The sequence below is a fragment of the Primulina tabacum genome, chromosome 2 (genome assembly GCF_025594145.1).
Source record: "Primulina tabacum isolate GXHZ01 chromosome 2, ASM2559414v2, whole genome shotgun sequence".
Lineage (NCBI taxonomy): Eukaryota > Viridiplantae > Streptophyta > Magnoliopsida > Lamiales > Gesneriaceae > Primulina > Primulina tabacum.
The window spans coordinates 1,721,367-1,742,948 of NC_134551.1; the positions used below are offsets into that span (position 1 = coordinate 1,721,367).

The window sequence follows — 21,582 nt, forward strand, 5'->3', positions numbered from 1 at the left end:
AAAATTTATTTATTTGACCAAAATTCAATAAATACAAATTTTATTTATTTATGGAAATAGGAACTAGTTAATTCATTGTTTTATTTCAAGGTGTTAGTTATTTTATGGCAAAAACTTGTGTGAGAGGGTCACACTCATTATTCAATAGCACCTTCACCAAGAAAGGAGGCGGATGGCAATTCAATAGTTTTTTTTTTTTTACTGAAATTTGAATTCGATCTTTTTCTATGTTACATATAGAACATAAGTTTTTTTTCCCCCAATTTGAATGAACACAATGCAGGGCACAAACAAACACATGCAATGAGGAAAAAAATTTAAAAAAAAAACACATAAAAAAACAACTCAACATACACCCATTTTTGAATATAAAAGTAAATTCGTGTCATATCTTCGGGGAAAAAAGAAGAAAAGGAAAAAAAAAACAAATATTATGACCTTTCAACTATTAAAAAATACTGGTGTAAGAAGAAAGTAAACTACAAACCGAAGGAGCAAAGGTGTCCCAAACGGTTGGAGTTCTTGAGTATATATGAAAGTCAACATTGAGAATAATATATTGATGTTTATAGTCCATATATATGATAGTATAAATTTCATCAGGGGGTAATTTTATTCGGATTTATGGATAATACTATTCGGATATCACGTACATCATTGGAATATTGGAAATATATTTAAGAAACTCAGTATTGAATTATTAATTAGATTATACGTACGATACATAAAGTGAACTAAAGATTTAATGCTCACATATCAGAGATCTAAAATTTGGAAATAGTTGGATATTTGGACTCTGAATAAAGTCGCATAGTTTTATCGCCGGTAACGATCATTCTAAGATTGCAATCCGTCAATAAATTATGTATACAATATTTTAAAGATTGAGATGGTGATAATGGCAAACAATGTCATGGTACATTAAAATTTCACAGAGAAAATAATAATTTCATCCAATGGTTAACTAATTAATAAAAAAATCATATGAGACGTTAAAATAAATTTTGTGACATTCTAACTCGATCTATGAAAACACATTATTTTTAATCCTAAAAATATTATTTTTTATTCTAGATATGAAACGAGTCGATCATCTCATGAATATAAATTCACGAGATCGTCTAACAAAATATGTTCTCATAAAAAAATATATCTTAATCTAATAGTTTGGTTTCTCTTGTACTTTTAGTTTTTTTGTTCACAAGTATTTAGATATATCAACAATATTTAGCGTTATATCATCACATCAACAATATCCAGCTACATGTCAATACCAACGAAAAAATACTAAAAATGTACAAGAAGTCAAGCTATTACACCAATACATATATTTGGCTAATTACAAAAAAATTATAAAAGTGTTTCAAAATTTTTTATATTAATTGATTTAATTATTATAGAAAATAACTATAAGAAAAAAAATAGACACACACACAACATGGGCTTTTTACTCTTATATATCAACGTGGAAGTTTGACCGATTATTTTTTTCTTCTTGTGGATCGACTAGGGTTATTCTTTATTGTGTTTGACTTGTATCGAAGAACAGCGGAGTCAATAATGGAGAAAAATTAAAGGTCGAATTTAGATGGATAGATTTGAAATATATGAATTTTGATTATATTTGTATTGATAACAATGAAATAATAGATCAAATATTGAGTCCATAACCTATTTATTTATTTAAGACAAAAAACTTGTGTGAAACGATCTCACATGTCGTATTTTATGGGAGAAATATCTTATTTGGGTCATTTATGAAAAAATATTACTTTTTATGCTAAGAGTATCACTTTTTATTGTGAATATCGGTAGTATTAACCCGTCTCACAGATAAAGATTCACGAGACCGTCTCACAAGAGACCTACTCTTTATTTAAACATTAGTTACACAAAATTTGAATGAATTTCAATTGATTTAATCATTTGGTGAACTTGAAATTCATCATAATTAACATAAAACACTATATAAAATATGGAAAAATGATTTTGAAGTTTACGATCTTGTTTTTTTAAAACTACAAACAAACATTTGAATAAATTTGAAATTTATCGATTCAAACACAAACTTAGCTAGAGAAAATTTATATTTTACATAATAACCTTAGCATGACACTCAAAATGCCAAATACTGGTAATATATACATGCGCTTATGCAGATAGCCAAAACGAATTGAGAATTCTTCGTCTCCGTTTGAAAGTTGGAAAAGTACAAACACAACTATTAGTCGCCACGGATTTGCATGAAACCAAGATTATAGGAAAACAGAAGAGTTATCCCCTAGCTTAGTGATATTGCGCGGTAAGGTGCTCTTCCCATTCAAGAAATTAGAATACCAACGAGCAGAAAGCTTCGGATATCTTTTCAAGTCTTTGTCATCCAAATCTACATAGCACATCCCAAAGCTTGAGTCGAAGCCATCCAATAACTCTAGACAATCTAACAAGGACCATGCAAAGTATCCCTTTGTGTTTGATCCGTTCCTTCAAGCATAAAGATGGGATTCAAGGGGAAAATTTAGAAGAAAAGGCCCAAGGATAAGGATATGCTAATGTTTGTTCCATGTAATGTAATGTTTTCAAGTGCTCGGTTAGACTTTGTTTGGTCTCACCTCAGAGCATCAAGCGTTGCCCCAATGTAACCATGCAAATAGTCAACCCGTGTTGTGTCATTCAAAGTTTGATTGCGTTTTGTCTTCTGACCTGCGAAATAGTTCAAACATAAATTTTTTATGAATGAATTTGTAGACACATAAATCCTCAATTCACAGGAGAATTTGTAGACATCGATGATAAGCCAAAAAAAGGCAAGTACACCTTCAATATAGCATAAAATGGCGCCAACATTCTGCATTGAGATCAGATTTTCAGATAATACTGCATTGGTGAATATATTCGAAATAAAATAGTTACTGAGCCAAAAGTGTAATCTCCTGTTGTCTCGTTATCAAGGTCTCAAGTGTTGCACATGTATAGAAAATGGAAGTGAAGATGTTTAATATATACAAGCTCATTTGCTTATGATGATACAAACGAACACGCATGTGTGCGTGTGAGGGAGAGAGAGAGAACCATTTTCGTGGACGTATACAGGGGGGTTGCCATAAACTTGTTTTAGATACTCCAGCAGCCCATAAAGACCCCAAGGACGCACAGCATACTGAGATAAAAAAATTTAAAAATTAAAAAACTCCATGATAGCAAGTTATTTAATAGAGATATATCCACGATATTGCTCTTCAAACTTCACCTCTTCTGGCAGCGGCAGAGGGGGTTTTTTCTCTACAACCACTGAAAAATGAAACTAAAGAGTAAGTGCGTTGCTAACATAAAATATCAGTTCACATAGACAGGTACATGTATGAACAAAGTAATTAAAGTGCCTGAAATGGCAATTCCAAAGTCCAATCTTCCTAAAGAAAGAACATTGGAAAAGCTATGACGCGGATGAATCTAATGAAACAGCGTGAATTGTGCAAGGAATCCAGATAATCTTGAGATCAATTTCGAGAAAAATCAAGTAAAGACAAGTTAATCGCAGAAGTTATACATACTTTTTAACTCAATTGCCATGTCAGCAATTAAATCCCTGTTAGCTGTTTGAAGGGCAGCCGGATAGTCCTTGACAAGAATGGTTGTGTAGTGGTTCACTCCTATAAAGTCGATGGCACCCTTTATTTGCTCCAACTCATCCTTCGTGAAAAGTGGAATTCTTGTCCCAGCATTCTTTTTTACTATTTCAGGATAATCTCCAAAAAACAGGGGATCAAGTAACCTGGAGGATGTATCAGTAAGATCCGGGATAGAATTTTCTTGAATTCCAAATGAAAATTAGAGATCCCTGGGACACATAGAATGAAAAAAAAAAAAAAAAATTCAATTTTGTCAGGTATAAGAACAGGCTATCTTACCAACCCGTATAAAAATCATTAGCTCTTTGAGTTGCAATTACATCCTCTTTTGAATTGCTGTAAGGAACCATCCATATGTTATAGATGTTAAATCCAATATAACCTTTCTGTGTGGCCTGCATCGAAAAATGTCCGCCTTGAGACAACGTGATTACACAAACTCGAGCACGTTTTAGCTTCTCTTACGCTACATTTCTTTTATTAATTACCAGATTTTAGAAGCAAACCATAAACTCCCATTTCCACTCACACGCCATTTGATAAACATGAACATGAACATGAACTTTAGGACTCGAGAATATAAGCTAATAGTTTCACCGACCAAAAATGATCAGTAAAATTCAGAAATTGTACCTTGTACTTTTCCTTATAGAGTTTCACAACAGCTGAATGAGCCAGCAAGATATTATGCCCCACAAGATATGGTTCAGTAGTGGAATTACCCTTCGAACAAAGATTTGAGAACGGGATTGAACACCGTCCTGGGGGCATAAGCCCTTGGTCATAACCGCCAATCGCAAATATATTGGCTTCATTGACAGTGGTCCAGTACAAAACCCTGTCACCAAATTCCCTGAAACATACATCAGCATAGGCGGTGAAGTCCTTCCTGTGGATACAAACAGAGAGTTAGCAGACAAAGAAAACATAATATGTTGCACTCACGTGTCAATGAATTCATACATACACTATCTTTCTGCTGATCCATCCATCATACTCGTCTTCAAGCACTTGTGGGAGATCAGCATGATGCAAAACAACATGTGGTTGGATTCCTGCGTGAGTACAAATGTGCAAATTTGTGAACATGCAAGTGAAATAGAAAAAGTTGCTGACTAAATTTTGAAGGAAATCCAGTAATCACCATGGCTTATTAGTTCATTGATGAAGTTATTATAGAATTGCAATCCCAGAGGATTTACTGGTCCTCTTCCATCTACAGGAAAGCGAAAATCATATAAGTAAAACAAATAAAAAACTGCAGGTTTCTCATCTCTTATCATGGCGCAAGTAAACATACTGGGAATGAGTCTTGACCATGATATGGAGATTCTAAAAGCTTCCAAACCCATGTCAGACATCAATTTTATATCTTCCTGCAACAGTTGAGTAGCCTTCATGCATATTTTACATTTTTGAATAATTATAATCATCGTGCAGAAAATCAAAGTATATGCTTTTATAAGATCCATGCGTCTCCCAAATTCCTATTTCCATTTATCCATAAAGTTTGCAGAAATGAAGAAATAGTGATGCTGATCACCTCCAGAGAATAGGGAAGAATTTAGAGAACAAAAATAACATTGAACATAGGAACACATTTTCTGATAATCTGTATTGTGTAGTCTGTAGAGGCAAAGCACAACCATGATGAGCTTCTAGGATAATTTCCCTTACAGTTAAAAACTTATCGAATTTAAGAACGTTGAAACGTATCTGTTCGCTCAAATTTTCAAATCCAATGTGCTTTTTGCGCCTCAGGCATAAAGAAAATCATGATATGAGGAAAAATGTTATTCTTAAATCCTTCCATGGCTGAGAGTAAACACCTTGTACTTGTGATATCCGTCACATGTTACGTCACCATTGGCTCCATCAAAGCGATCTGAAATTTTGAGTAAGAATAGAAGTATATCCATTATCAAATTACGTTAGACATTGTGGCAACTTCTCAACTCATCACCCATCTCTTTGTTCAAAAATAAAGTTATTTATGGTATTTCAAGTATTTAAAAGATACTAGTAGATGATGAAAGTGGAGTTCAAACCAGAATGAGAAAAGGTGTCCCAAACGCCTGGGGTCCTTCCATCCTCAAATGCTGCACCCTCGTACTATTTTTCATAATGTTTCAAATGATTATCCGGAGTTGAATATGTCAAAACGCAACACTAAAAACTCATAGAATCCATTTCACAAGTTAACAGCAGATAATATGCTATACGGTCAGGGGCAGAGCCAAAGGCTCCTATACCCGAGCTTTAGCTCGGGTGACCCAATTTTTTTAAAAAAATTATATGTAAATTTTATATAATTTTGGAATAATATAATATTAGTCCGGATATATCAATTTAATATATTAAAAAATTAAAGAGTTTAAAATTTTAATCCGGGCGGAACCTTATTCTAGCTCCGCCACGTTATGGATATCTTATATCGTTATCCTAGTATCATTGAATGATTCGGCTCCCTCATATTTTCATTGGAATCCCCATGTGTTTTGATTCCAGAACCTAGTTCTATCAATGTCATTGAGGAGAAACACTGCGGAAAATAGCACAGACGAAAGTGCAAGTTAAATTTCCATTTATGAGCTACCCATTTATCATCTTGACGCCCTCAAATTTCGGATATATATCCAGGATAACTCTGCCAAGATTCTTAATAAGCCCGGAAACAACAGTAGTGAAAGGGAGAGAAATCAACTAACTTGGTAAGCTGCAGTTCCAGAACCGAAAACGAAGTCCGCCGGAAAATCAGCTCTATTGTACTGATCAGCACCGAGGACCCCGACTGCAGCGGCAAATGCCACTGCAAACAGCAAACACAACGTATTAAAGCTCAATCCGCACATAACTCGTGAAGAACAGACGGGTCTCGCTCCAACTACACAGCCGTTGGCGTATGGCATAGCAGTTGTGTACATAAATACTTCACAATCACTGTTTCAATCAAAACATTATCAAGAATTTAAAATACATGAGAACCCAGCCGTCCCAATAAAAATGAGAGGAAATGGCCGCGAGTAAACCAACGTGGAAGATCGACTTTCTATAAAATATTGAAATCGTCGCTTTCGGGGAAGGAAGAGAGTGGAGGTGAGGGGGTATATTGGTCATAGATTTTTAATGATTTTCATGGATTAAAAAATTTAGAGATATTTAAATTACACTTTTATATAGTTTATAAAGTTTAGTGGTATTCAATATAATTTTTTGTAGAATTTTAAAAAGTCATGTGGTATTCAAACTTGATTTTTAAAAACTCTACAAAAGTCTATAGGTATTCAAAATGTCAATATTGACTTTTAATGACTCTATGGAATTCTATTAAGTATAAGAATTATAGCATAAGGTATAACGATAAAATGTCAACAAAAGTCTTTGATTCAACCTAAAGATTTGGATGTACATTTAATTGAGAAATCTCTCAAATTCAATACAAACTTTTGTGGGATGTATTCAATTCAGAGTTTTGATGACTTTTAATGACTTTTTCAAATGATAGACTTTTAATTGAGAAATCTCCCAAATTCGGTATTGTTACCGTACCGTATCGAAATATTCGGTATACTTAAAATTCGGTATTGTTACCGTACCGTATCGAAATATTCGGTATACTTAAAATTCGGTAAATTCAATATTTTTTTGTTATGTTAATCTCGGTATACCGAAAATTCGGTATTTTTTCTCACTCCTAACAGGGCTTGTATTGACATGTGCTATATTATACAAATTTCTTTGAAAGAAGTGTCAATTTGATGAATTTCAAATTGAACTAGATAATGAAGCTCAATTGTCTTCGTCAGCACAAGTTTATGAAGGTGACGACTTTGATCAGTTATTTAATACTCAAAAACAACAACGAGCAAATGCTAATGCATGGAGGGATATCATAGCAAATGGAATGTAGAACGATATTGATCAAATTGTCAGTAATGATTAGATTTTTTTTATAAAAGACTACTCATTATTTTGAGTGTTCTTTTAATAAAATTTTATTATGAGCTTATAAAAATATTATTAATTAATATGTTAAATTGACATAAAGAATTGAAATTTTGATTTTAATAAATTGAATAGTTCATTTGTCGTTTTCACAAATTAAATTGATTTAACTTTTACGTAAGTAAAATTCATTTAAATTCATAAATAAAAAAAATAATTTAAAATTGAAGAGGTTATCTATGTCCAATAATTATTTTAAAAAAATTAATAAAAATAAATCACAATTATAAACTACAAAATTCACATAATTCTATGAAAAAGTTTACAAAAGTCTACAAAAATCTTGAAAAAAAGTCTATAAGAGTATATGAAATTTGTTTTACAATTCTATGAGATTCCATAAAAGTCAATAAAAATCTATCAACTCCACAAAAGTTCATCATTCAAAAAAAATCATTAAAAATCTTTGAAACTATAGAATGAATACACCCCATCAGTTATTTTGCTTTACAATAACGTAATCAAAATTTATCCAAATGGACCTATAACTAATGGCTTTTTTTTTTGTTTTTTGTTTTAAATCTTGGTTTATCGTACTGTTTACTTGACATTAAATAATTGTAATGTGACATTTAAAATTGTTAATATGACCAAAAAAATATTAGGTTGTAACAAAATATTAACGTATCGTGCCAACGCTAATTTTAAATAAAGTAAAGAAAACAACAACTTGCAGTTTTAAACACAATTTTTCGTAACAATTAGGTGAGGAAAGTTCTAGAGATTCTAGAGATCTTAAAAGGGTCCATGGTTTTTCATTATAATCATGCGTGTAAACGAATTAAATTGGATCGAATATTAGTAAACATTTAAAGTTTCAATTCGACTTCGAGTTCGAGCTAGATTCGAAGCTCGAAATTTTTAAATTTTTTTGTTCGATTTCGGCTCGAAATGAAGTTTGAGTTCGGCTTGAAATGTTTGAAACATATTCACGAGCTATTCGAAATATTGATCGGATATTTAAATTCGTGAATTAAGGTTCGAAAGCTCGAAACATCCTAAATGGTAGATATATATATATATAACAAAAATTAATTTCTTGTGATTTCAATCAACTCTTCTTCACAGGATCGATTGTTCTACGTATTTAACACGAATTGATTAATTACAACACACAGAGATTAGAGATTACCTTTGAAGCATGTTTACGATCTTTCTCTGTACTAGATCTACGCTCCAAACCTCCAAGCCTTCTCTGGCGTTCTCTCAAACTCTTAACGTAGGATTGTGTGTGGTCACAAGTTACAATATCACATATATATATATATATATATATATATATATATAATATTTGTGATATCTTGTAACAAAAAGATAATAACAATATCTTTTAAAATATAAATTTAAATGGACAGAATATATTATACCATATCTAGAAGATTTGATATCTCAATCTTCTATGAAATATAATAGTCCAGATAAATTTATCCCACATATACCATAAATTATAACTCATATAATTTATCCGAGTTTATATTAGAGCCACCAAAGGGACCTGGTCGGATTCAATTAAATTAAGCTCCAATAAATTAATTTGATCCAATCAACTCATGATTAATCAAAATAATTTATTAATCTTATTCTACTCCACTAAAAGAATAAGATTGCACTATCAAATTAATTGATATTACTGAAGCACAAAATCAATAATTATATCCTCTGATTTATCGACCCAACATAAGACTCACGAACGATTGACAAACTATCGAATAAAATAATTTTAGCTCGAGTTCGATTCGAAAAAAGTTGAGTTCGGCTCGAGTTTTACAAGTTTGAATACTAATAAAATATTTATCGAGCCGACTCGAATAACTCGCGAACCGACTTGATTCGTTTATAGCTCTAGTTATCATCCCCAACAATTCTCATTAAATCAGAATTTAATCAGGTATTCTTGATAATCCTAGGATATACTTCCAACCCAAGTCTAACAGAACCACGAATCTAAATTCATTGTGTTGCATGTACATATTGTTCCAAAATTTTAATGCCTTTGATTTTAAATTTTAAGGCGTGTATAGATTTTTCCATCGTGCTATATTGTCTCATGTAATAATTATAATTTTAAATTAAATGACCCATAAATTTCTGAATAATTCATGTGTTATTTCAAAAATAAATATCTAAGAGGCATGACCTACGCTACCACAAAATGGATCATGTAGCTTGATTTGATTTAGCAGTGGGAGTAGACTATTCCAAAGACTAGCTTCAAGTTCTACTGCAGTATGGTTAAAGAAATTGCTTATTCCAGAGACTATACCCGATGCTCTCGGATGGAAAGTGCCCATTTATAGGAAGATATGGTTGTTGGCTGCAGATTATTGGTGGCGGCGTGCCAAAGAATTGAGTGGTGAGGTTGAACTTTGAATCAATAATGCTGCAGCCGCTGCTGCAGAATTGAAGCCTGGATCAGAAGATTATATACTGGACCTACCCCTGAGAGAATCTCTAGAAGTTTACCGGATCAGTTGTTATTTCGCGGTTTTCTAGCTTCTTCTTGATCTTGATGACATTTTCGTGTATTGTTTCGAATCGGTTTCTATGCTCACATGGAGCCATCTTTTTTGCTTTCTCAGACTAGTTGCAATGACGCATGAAACTCATCCGTGTGTGCTTGAAAGGAGATAAATTAATTGCCTGGCAAGATTCATGGGAAGTCACCAACTTTACCTATTCACATGACCATTTGTGACCCGAAATCTCTTTAGTCTTTACTTTTCTTGCTAGCCTTCATTTATTGCGTTCATCACCTTCTTGCTTTAGTTTGTAATCAAATCGTTGGAAACCGTTTTCTTTGCCTTCCCAACTCATCGGGAAAAAATTTCTTTAAAACGCTAGCCAATTCGTAAAGCTCTTCGATTACATTAAAATTAATTGACAGTACATATTGCGATAGAATCCTCCTCCCTTTCCATAGCCATGACGACTTAGCTAGGCTCCATCTTTGATCTGGTAGTATTACAATTTTTTCTAAACCTTTCGATTTCATTTCTTCTTTTTTACTAATGATGTTGGCACGTTTAAAAATACCCTTTTCGCTGTCGAAGCAACTAGCATGTGTACTCATGCTTTCATGCTGTTTGGCATCCCAAGAAGGAATTGGGAATAACTACACTGAAGATGCGTGTAGCGTAGCACCGTATCGTGATCTTTGCATCCATTCTCTTGCATCCTTTTCGAATAAAGCAAAACAGGACCCTGGTAAATGGGCTCGTGCAGGCGTTTCCGTGACCATTGGAGAAGCCAAGAAAGTTGCCGGGTCCTTGGCAAAATTGAAGAGAAATGGAAGTGGACGTGTGGCAAGAGGAAGAAACAGGATGGCTGTTTCAGACTGCGTTGAATGCTTCCAAGACGCGCTGGATAATCTTCACGAATCGCTCGACGTGCTGAGAAACCTTAGTATTGTGCAGTTCGGTTCTCAGATGGAGGATGTGACTACTTGGGTCAGTGCTGCTCTTACTGATGAAGATACTTGTTTGGACGGATTCGACCAAGCAAAAGGAAAACACCTTGTTTCTGTGCTACTCTGCGTATCGAAAGTAAGTTACATGACTAGTAATGCTCTGGCCCTTGTTAACAAACTGGCAACCACGGGTCCCGGATACTTAACCGATGATTTGAATCACAGGAGGAGGAGGAGGTAGCATGTACATACATATATATAGATAGATAGATACACATGTGCGTGTGTAAGTATTATATAATTTGCGTGGTGTGATGTTTGGTTAAATAAATATTGTATCAAGCTAGTGTTATTTCGGGACTTGTTACAAAATCTTTCTGCCCAAAATGGATTTCTCTAGTGCTTTTGCCACATCAAAATCTTGGTTGATGGTATAATCCAACAAACTCATTTCTCACTACATAATTTCGTATGAAATTATTGCAATAGCAGGATTCAATGCATAAAACGTGATTTATGAAGCATTTGAAGATCTATGGTTTTCAAACATTATCAGCTTGTGCTGGTGGGTTGTTTCTTTCGGATTTGGAACCAAAGATTATTACAATACCTAGGCATAGTTTGATACACGTGATAGAATAAACATGTGATATATAATATAAGGATAAGCTAATGATAAATAAGATGCATGATATTATATTTAACATTTGGTATGATTTTAATAAGAGTGATTAAATTTATATATTAGATTCTAATGACAAAATTAACATTATCATAATAAATTTTATAATTTCAAAGTTGATGCTTGAGTTTATATTTCTTATATGTTCATGCACCGACAGTGCTTGCATGATTTATTTATTTTTACCTTATTTTATATATTATATAATATGATAATTGAGCCCTTGATTTTCGAACAGGCATGAATACAGCATCGATAGGATAACTTCCATCTTGAAAGTTATGTGTGAGTCAATTCAAATATCAATTTTTAAGGTTAATCGAGTGATACTAATAATTTTATTGAGAATTATAAAAATCTTTTATATAATTATCTCGAGTTCATATATATAATTATCATATTATATATATAATAAAAATAAATAAAATTATATATTTGATTTTAATTTCTACCTACTAGCAGAGATTTATAAAAATCATTTATATAATTATCATCTAGTGATACTAATTTAGAACTTGATCATATAAAGGGTTTGTGATTTTTATACATTGAGGGCAATTAAGTCATTTGTGGTGTTTTTTATCATTAAATTAAAATTATCACATCTCATAAAATGATATTTTATCCTTGTATAAAATTATTATTACTGTACGCCAATTACCGATGTTAAGGAGTTGGAAATTATAACAATTAGCGGTATTTTTAAAAAAACCAAGTGTAAGAGATTCAAAGGTATCGCGACGTGCGAATACAGTGCATCCATGTGGGTCCCGTTTCACATATTTACGAACGAGCTGCACCGTCTATTTGCCGAATCTAACGATGGTTAGGACTCGTCCTTTTTAAAAAATTATATTTTAAAAGGGAATATATTATTTTCAAATAATGATGATAAATTATTATTTTTATTATACAGGTTTGTTAAACGTGTTGTTGGTGAGCTTTTAGACAAAAAAATGAGCTTCCAAATTACTCAAAGTTGCCCACCAAAATTTCGATTCAAGTCACTGAACAGAAACTGTGGTAGTTGGACGATTTTGCCCCTCAGAGAAGAAATGTACTTTGTATTAAATACCATGTACGTTTAAAATATATTTTCATATGTCGTAAATATTTGTTTCAAAGATACATATTGTAACTTTTTTTATTCTTATTTTAATTTGATCGAATAATCTTATATTTTAATTTTTATTATTAAAATTATATTTTTGTTTTTTAATCATTTTTTTTGTTTTTTAAGGAACGTGGATTTCATGAAATATCGAAAGCAGAGACGACATTAAGGGGTGACACTGAGAGCTATCGTTGATTGAATTCAATGAATCATCTCAAATTATATATATAATATATGAGTGATATCTTATTGTGAATATAAATATAGACACGACTGATGAACATCATAAAAGATTTATATACGAGTCTAACTTAACATTTCAATTTTTTGTTCAATCTTAGTTATTCAATAATTTTTAAAATTGGTTACTATTTATTATTTATTCACTTTAAATTAATATATATATTCAGACGATATATTGGAAGTTAGTTAATATTGTTGTCTTTTGCCACAAAATTGGTTGGTTTCTTGCTAAATGTATTATGTATCTCGACGTATTTTTTTTATTTTTATTTTTTTGTATTTATTTAGCTAACCCAAGTACAAATTCCTGATTTTTCCCGTGAATGAAAATAATTTTGTGAAAAATATTTTTACCGTTTGGTTTGGTATATTACTTATCTATATTTTTATCCACATTTTTATCCAATCTAATATCATGTTTGATACAGCATATTATTTATACATCTACTAATAATTTATCTTATATCAATCAAATCATTAATCATTTATCTCACATGAATCAAATCATTGATTTGAAATTACTATATTACCCTTAATTAATTGATTAATATTTTGAAAAGGACAAAACGGTAATATCACATTATCTCAAATTCAATCAAATTAATCAATCAAATCAAACATTATATTAACTATCATTTTTTATATATTTTATTATTAAAAAAAATTACTTATCTCTATATTATTTGTCTCGTACCATGAACCAAACGATACCTATATAGTGGACTAAGATAACAGTATTCTCAGTTGGTGTTCATGGGTTTATTATTTTCGTGTTTATTTTAAGATATCAGTTATTTAAAATTATTTGAGAGAAACACAGTTTGTATAGAAGGTCATAATAAATCTTAAGTTTGCGGCCTCCACTTGATTGGAACATGATTGTTAAACAAATTTTTATTGTTGTTGAGTTTCTTTGATTTATTGTTCTTTTATTTGTCTTTTTATTGCAATACTTGTTTTATTAATATAATATTAATATATAATCAACCATTAAATCATAAGGTGGAAGGGCTCATGCGACTGATGGAAGGCGAGCATGTTGGACCCTTCAATCTTGGTAACCCTGGTAAATTCACCATGCTTGAACTTGCCAAGGTACGATATTTTCGACTAACCTTTCTGACACACCAATAACACTGAACGAATTTATACATACATAACACATGTAAGATCAGATTTATCTGTTGGATGCAGGTGGTTCAAGATACCATTGATTCGAGTGCGAAGATAGAATTCAGGCCAAACACAGAAGACGATCCTCACAAGAGGAAACCCGACATTACCAAGGCAAAAGAGCAGCTTGGATGGGAGCCTAAAGTACTGTCGTTGCACGAGGGATTACCCATGATGGTCTCGGACTTCAGGTAGCGTATATTTGGGGACCACAGAGAAAATGGAGGAAAAATCTTCAGAGACAACAAAGAAGACGGAGGAAGAATCTCCGACGAACACAAAAAAAATTATGTTTCCTAATGAATCTTATGTCAAATTTACATATAGCATTTCATCTCCTTACAGGGTAAAAGATAGAGTTACTGTTCAAACTTTGCCATTGTTTTGATTATTCATGATCCGCAAACGATGTTTCATAGAGTAAGCATGGGGAATGAACCCACCATTCTTGCTCTTTAGGTAATTCATAGAGGTTCTTCTATGGTATCGTCTTCATTTCTCCTTAGCCATTATCTTTTTTTATGAGAAAATCTTGAAAAATAAATAAGGAACCAAAACAAATTCAAACACTAATCGGAAACACACAGTTTTTAAACACTCTTTTTTAAAGATATTTTTTGAACACATCTCAATAAAACATAATCTGCAATGTCTTCCAGTAACATGCAACATTATCAAAATAAACGAGGAACCAAATACTGGTATAGAGCATAGTACTACATAAAAAATTTAGGTCAGTCATGACAAACTCACAAAATACTTACCGATAGAGAGAGCCAAATGGTACTCAAAAATATTGGTCACAGGTGCGGTATGTTGAGATATAAATATAAAAGTAAAGAATAAAATTAGATATCGAGATTTTATTGCAAAACTCTTAAAAATTATTCCATTAAAGATATATGGCAAGATAAAAATAATTTCATTATAATATTTTATGTTGTACAACTGTGTTTCCAAATAGAACACTCTCTTAATATCATATATATTATAGAACAACACACTCAAATGTGTTTCTGCCACCAACCACCATAAAATATGTCGATGCTTCGAAATCGAAGTTGCTGACAGTGATTCCTGCAGTTCACAACTGACCAAATGTATATAAAACAAATTTCTTGACAAGTGAGCATTGAGCCAAAAACCAACATTCAGCCTTAAAATTTTAGTTTGGATTAATAAAACACATTTTATAAACTTTTTTTCCGTTTTTAGGATATGAAAACTTTTTAGAATGGATTTTTGTAATTTTCAATACTTTGAAGAATTAGTTTACGTTAGTATAGGCCAATTGGGCCACAATCTTGGGCCATTGAAATCGGGCCTACTACTGTCGAAGAGGCGTGATTAGATTTAGGGTTGCCTAGTTCCAAACCAGATTAAAACCCTCGCCTGATTCTTTTGTGCATATCGTCGGCCTCCGAATAGGTAGTAAGTAGTTCATCTGTCTATACGGTTTGCAGTAGTCTCATCTTCACAGAATCTACGCTATAAATCTTGTAGGGAAGATAACGCGAAGATGAGTAGACGTGCGGCTGCTGTGGGGGCGAAGGCCGGGAAGAAGAAGGGCACGAGCTATGTGATCGACTGCTCGAAGCCCGTGGAGGATAAAATTATGGAGATTGCTTCACTCGAGAAGTTTCTCCAAGAGAGGATCAAGGTCGGGGGCAAGACCGGGGCTCTCGGTGATTCTGTTACGGTTACCCGTGAGAAGAGCAAGATCGCCGTCACAGCCGACAGTACCTTCTCTAAGAGGTAATTTCATTTGTAGTTGTGATTTTCTTGGTATGCACCTTCTTAGGATAGGATAAGTGAACTCATGGAATGAATTGATCAAACCAGGATGTAGTTGTTTGCTTGTGGATTGCATCTGAAGTAGAAGATAATCGATAATCTGGAGCAGTGTATATTTATATGAATGCGATAGCTTCTCGTTTAACTATCTTGAGAAGCTCGATGAAGGTTCCTTGTGAAACGCCAACTGGAAGTGTCTGAAACAGTAATTGAACAGAAAATCTAAGCTAAATTATTCTGCATTTGGCATAGACTATTGATGTTTATTCGCTTATGAATGATGATTTTGGGATGTGGGAATTTGCAGTTCTGATTTGTCCTTTAGGTTATGTTTGGATCTTGCTTCATATTGGGTTATTGCTACTTGCTCGGCAGGTATCTCAAGTATTTGACAAGGAAGTACTTGAAGAAGCACGCACAATGTTCGAGATTGGCTTCGGGTGATAGCTTCCAACAAAGAAAGGAATGTTTACGAATTGCGCTACTTCAACATTGCGGAACAAGAGGAGGATGAAAAAGATTAAAGATAAGTTGGTTCCGTTTATTGGATTGGTCAAACTACTTTTTGAATCAAATTTATCAACTTTTGGCTCAATTTATGAATTTGCAATTTTGGTGACTTGTTTTATGAGATCGATACACTATCAAATTCGTCATGTGTTTTTTATCTGATATACTTTCAGCGTTTTACTTTATTTTCAAGATGGCTCTTGTAGCTGCTTATGATGATTGTTTTCTTGTGACACAAGTTATAGTATGAAGTTAATTCAAACCAAGTTTTGCACATTTTGTGGTGAATACTGATCTTACCTTACCCGGTTTTGATAGGGATAGTGGAGCCACCGGAAATGTTTGTGCTATAAGTTGTTTGCTGCACTGCATATCCTGAATATTTGGGCACCAATGAATGCATGATTCGATGGGGATTATGGCGAGATCTGATTTATTACGATCATTATTCTAAGTTTTGGCCAGATGCACCGCGAATTTCCCGGTGCTGGAGTCTAGTTCGTACCCAGTATCGCCTTTCGGCAGCAGGCCTACGGGGAAGTCGAACAATTCGAGAACTTCATAGACTGTTGTCAACGTATTTCCGCTGGGTGTAGCGGCAGTAATTGCCGGAGAGACAGGCACAAAGGAGGCCAATTATTAGGAGTATGGACATGGCTTTTACGAAAGATGGTGGCTTAGATAATTTCGACAACGTGTTAAATTTCGAGAAGAAGATAGAATTTTTTTTTGAGGATTTATTTATAGTGCTGATTTTGTTTAATACAGAAATTCAACTCACAGCAAATCTAGCAACGTACGCTGAATTCTTTGACTTTACTCACATGCTCATTATTTAAATTTTAAATATTTAATAATCAATATTAATTAATAGTCTGGGCGCAGCTATTGATTTGTTTAGACAAATGTGCATCATGATAAATTTCTAATCCAAAATATTTACTTTTTTGACGTTCAAATAATTGGTTCAAATAATTTTTCTAACCCAAATAATTCCATACAAGCTCAAATTTATGGATATATGATCATGTCCTCAAATTTGGGTGATTTTGATCGTATTTTTCAGTTCGTTACTACTATTACCAATGTTTCACAAAAAAGTTAACGTGAAAAATGTGTTAGAAATTATGAAATAATTTTTGCTTGGTGAGTTAGAGTACCACACCTCACATTACATCTTGGTTTACATTTTGTAATTAAATTACAGAATATCTTTAAATTATTTTCAATTACACCTAAAAATTAAGGGTATTTTTTTAGTTTAAATGCCAAATGTAAGTCAAGGTGTAATGGTAGGTGTACATGTACATCTAACATTACCTTGGCTTAGTATGGGGATCCAGACTATCTTAGTCAAATAGAGGATCTGAAATTGACCTAAATAGATCAAATAAATTTTAAAATTTTTAATCCAACACAGCCTAATCATTTGTGATTTGTTCATATAATTTTATTTCAGAAAAAATTAAAATTGGTTTCCTATCACGAGTTACTATCGGGCCTTACTCAAGATGGGCCTCAAAACATTTTAATTCCCGTTAGTTGTCCAGAGTGCGTCCTCAGTCGTCGTATATAATTTGACAAAACCCTAATCAGATTTATCTTCCTTGCTCAGCCATGGTATGTTTTCTGCTTCGAAGTTCTAAATCTTTTTTACGGGAAATTCGTTTTCACTGACCAATCAATTTTGATATCCAGGGTATCGATTTGGTCGCCGGAGGTAAGTGCAAGAAGACCAAGCGCACGGCTCCTAAGTCCAATGATATATACCTTAATCTCCTCGTCAAGGTTTCAGCTTTTCTGTTTCCTGATTTATTTTTTATCGAATCACTTGGAGACATTAGAATCTGGAGATTGTAGTATGATTTTATTTGGTTGCGTGTGATGGCGCGGCAGTTGTATCGGTTTCTGGTAAGGAGGACCGGGAGCAGCTTCGACGCGGTGGTGCTGAAGCGGCTGTTCATGAGTAAGGTCAACAAGGCCCCGCTCTCTCTATCCCGTCTGACAGCTCACATGAAGGGCAAGGTAGGTTTTTTTTGTAACGTTTTTTGTGTGTGGAACCAGTATTGCTTTTTTAGATGCTAATATGTGATTTTCTTATCGTGTTGATGATGGCTATAATTGAGAATTTAGTGTCGCCATTGTTAAAACTTTAGCGTGGGATTGTTCGCAGATGAATGGGTTTTTTAGTGAATGCGGATAGCACTGCGGAATTTTAAGGTTTATTTTTAGCATGGGTCAAGCACCTTTCATGAAAAATCAGAACTTTGAACGTGATATAGTTGCTAGAAATAAGTTTGGTTGGATCTTTTAGGGATTTATAACAGAGCTGATCAAATGAATTGCACATCGCATCATCAAATGGCTTCTTCGTTAACATGTTGCATATTTTAGTTATGTTTCTTATTTTAAATTTATTTTAGCACCAGAAATTATAGGTTAACCCCTGTTATGATATCACGATGAATTACAGGAGGACAAGATTGCAGTTCTTGTGGGGACAGTTACTGATGATCCTCGGATACATGAAATCCCAGCTGTAAAGGTGACTGCCCTGAGGTTTACGGAGACTGCGAGGGCTAGGATCGAGAAGGCGGGAGGAGAATGTTTGACTTTTGATCAACTTGCTCTTAGAGCCCCTCTTGGCCAGAATACGGTGAGAATTTTTAACTTTGCCAACTCCCGTTCTTTATGTGGTTATGTAATTGAGTTGTTGACATTTGACAGTCCTACGTGTACTGCTATAGCCTATAGATGATAGTGTGTTGTATAATGGTTGATCTTAACTTGCCATATCATTGGATCGAAACTAAAACCTTTTGCTAGTATGACTCTTTAGTGATTTTTGAGCTTTTGTGATCAGGTACTCCTGAGGGGCCCTACTAAGGCTCGAGAAGCAGTCAAACACTTTGGTCCAGCTCCTGGTGTACCACACAGCCACACCAAACCTTATGTTCGAGCCAAGGGAAGGAAGTTTGAGCGGGCAAGAGGAAGAAGAAATAGTAAGGGATTTAGAGTTTAAACTGATTGAATGTTTTCATATTTGTCGGCTATCAAGTGGGACTTTATAATAGCCCTGGTGCATTTTCCTAAGCTTGTTGATACAGCTTTTGGATGCACCTGTTCTAATTTTTTTGGTACTGTTTTATTTGCATCACCGTCGGAAATTTGATGAGAACTTGTTTTTGTTACAGTTTTGAGATGATTATAACTTTTATGCTCAATGATTGTGAGCTGCTTATATCACTGATTCTGATCCTATCAAATTCCTTGTTGGCTGCGGCATTAGTAAATGTGTTCGTCATATTTTAATATTGTCAGGACGCATTTCTTTTCCTTTTCTCCAATCCACCCTAAAACCCCTATCGTCCGCAAAAGAAAATGGGAAATTTTTTGTTGGCACCATTAGGCCTTGAACATGTATTTCTGAACTCGTTCAAAAATAATTTACAAGTAAAAACTTTCGTTTTTTTTAAGAAAAGCTTATATCAAAACAGAGTATAATGAGGGGAAAAGGTACACGGATGTGCGGATTTGAATATATTCTACGGTAACCTTTTATACGAGGAGAGACTTGAACCTGAGGTCATTGGAGAAGCTATGATTTTGGACTGCGAATCACGGGAAAAATTTCAAAAACCTCTCTTTTTCTGTCCCAAGGAAAAGGATACGATCCTGGCTCAAATAAACCAGGTGGACCATCCAACGTTGTGGTGATATTTGGGCCCCAATCAATCTGATAATCATGCCAACGTTCGGTGAAATTCACTCTCGGTATAACACACAATCTATAGTATTTGTAGTAAAAGTACAGCGTGCAATGATGAAAAAAGTTGACGGGCGTGCCTACATTAAAATAAATCTGCAGACGTAAGCAGGGAGTCGAGGAGCAATTATAAAAGGACATTGAGTCTGTAATCCAACTCAGTAGGTGGTCCTTCTTCATGGGGCTTATTGGCAGTAATATGGACTTCCAAACTCTTCTCCATGGAACTGGATAGCAAAACTAGAGGAACGCTACAAGGTTGGATGACGAGTAATAATAGCTGGCGATGAAAATTCTTAAATAGTTCACGAAATTACATTGACAAAATGGGTTGTTGTAAAAAATTGTTTATATTCAACCATTAATCGCATCCTTATCACTCAATCCGAGCACACAGTTCCCTAGGCAATCCACTCTCCAACATCAAGCATAGAGACGAAGGATCAGAAAAAAAAAAACCAATCATTCACATAATTCAGCAGACATCAGTTCTCAATCATCACTGCCATTTGGCCATGGTATATGTTACCCTCGGGATAGTCCGGGTTGTGCCCGAGTCATGGACGATTCTTGTGTCCGGGGCATGGACCCTCGTGATAGCCCGGGTTGTGCCCGAGTCATGGACGATTCTTGTGCCCGGGGCATGGACGACCCAGGATACTGGATGGATAGCCAGAATCAGGACAAGTCGGCAGGAAAGGTTCATCAGGAACCGGGCGGGTGAATGCCCGGGACATCTCCTCCCCAGGCCACCGGACTCCCGAGCTCTCGTTCAAGCTCCCGGGAACTTTCTACCCGGGCCACCTCGATAAGAGCACCGCACTCGAGTATACTAGCAGAATAGGATGTGGGCGACTGTCCCATCTCTGACACCAGGTCGATGGGTTGACAAAATCAGATGGGCTGGATGTGACCAGTATGAGATTTGACATGTCAGAATATAGGGTGTGCTCAGCCGTCCTACTATAATCAGTAGGTAGCACGGAGAACGAGGTCATCATTACTTCTCCTACTATAAATATCAGGTTCTCTCTTTACATTTATATTCATTCATTCACACCAATATCACAACCATCACTTGGTTACATTGGTTCTTGACTTGAATCATTCACTGACTTAAGCAACGGAGTGACCACGCCGGACATCCCTCCGACGCCCATTCACGTTGTTACCTTCTTGAGTGCAAGAAATCCTCTCTGCCCGGGAAAGAAGCTTCTGGTTCAGATATCTACATTGCTTTTATTTCCTTCATCATTT

General features: G+C 34.2%; 3 protein-coding genes and 1 pseudogene across 4 annotated transcripts; 3 read left to right on the forward strand and 1 right to left on the reverse strand.

Moving 5' to 3' along the window:
• Window positions 1-2,056: 2,056 nt before the first annotated feature.
• On the reverse strand, window positions 2,057-6,668 carry LOC142523720 (beta-glucosidase 10-like). Of its 2 annotated transcripts, none has more exons than XM_075627458.1 (13): window positions 6,341-6,668; window positions 5,681-5,744; window positions 5,462-5,517; window positions 4,933-5,008; window positions 4,777-4,848; window positions 4,600-4,687; window positions 4,266-4,521; window positions 3,912-4,027; window positions 3,555-3,775; window positions 3,255-3,291; window positions 3,073-3,164; window positions 2,613-2,703; window positions 2,057-2,484 (listed from the first exon to the last, which is right to left on the reverse strand). In XM_075627458.1, exons 1-13 carry the CDS (start codon window positions 6,554-6,556, stop codon window positions 2,256-2,258), a joined length of 1,614 nt encoding a protein of 537 aa, XP_075483573.1. In that variant the 5' UTR covers window positions 6,557-6,668; the 3' UTR covers window positions 2,057-2,255. The 2 variants fall into 2 exon arrangements, with proteins under 2 accessions (XP_075483573.1, XP_075483569.1); XM_075627454.1 differs by having other exon boundaries at window positions 3,073-3,160; window positions 3,251-3,291; window positions 6,341-6,667.
• A 3,779-nt stretch (window positions 6,669-10,447) lies between these two features.
• Window positions 10,448-11,447, forward strand: LOC142523754 (pectinesterase inhibitor 6-like). Its single transcript, XM_075627487.1, has one exon. It carries the CDS (start codon window positions 10,646-10,648, stop codon window positions 11,282-11,284), a length of 639 nt encoding a protein of 212 aa, XP_075483602.1. The 5' UTR covers window positions 10,448-10,645; the 3' UTR covers window positions 11,285-11,447.
• Window positions 11,448-15,581: 4,134 nt separating this feature from the next.
• LOC142523775 (large ribosomal subunit protein eL22z-like) lies at window positions 15,582-17,430 on the forward strand (annotated as a pseudogene).
• Window positions 17,431-18,188: 758 nt separating this feature from the next.
• Window positions 18,189-19,805, forward strand: LOC142523769 (large ribosomal subunit protein eL18y-like). Its single transcript, XM_075627503.1, has 4 exons — window positions 18,189-18,347; window positions 18,456-18,584; window positions 19,033-19,215; window positions 19,423-19,805. The coding sequence occupies exons 2-4, from the start codon at window positions 18,522-18,524 to the stop codon at window positions 19,579-19,581; spliced, it is 405 nt and encodes a 134-aa protein (XP_075483618.1). The 5' UTR covers window positions 18,189-18,347; window positions 18,456-18,521; the 3' UTR covers window positions 19,582-19,805.
• Window positions 19,806-21,582: the final 1,777 nt, after the last annotated feature.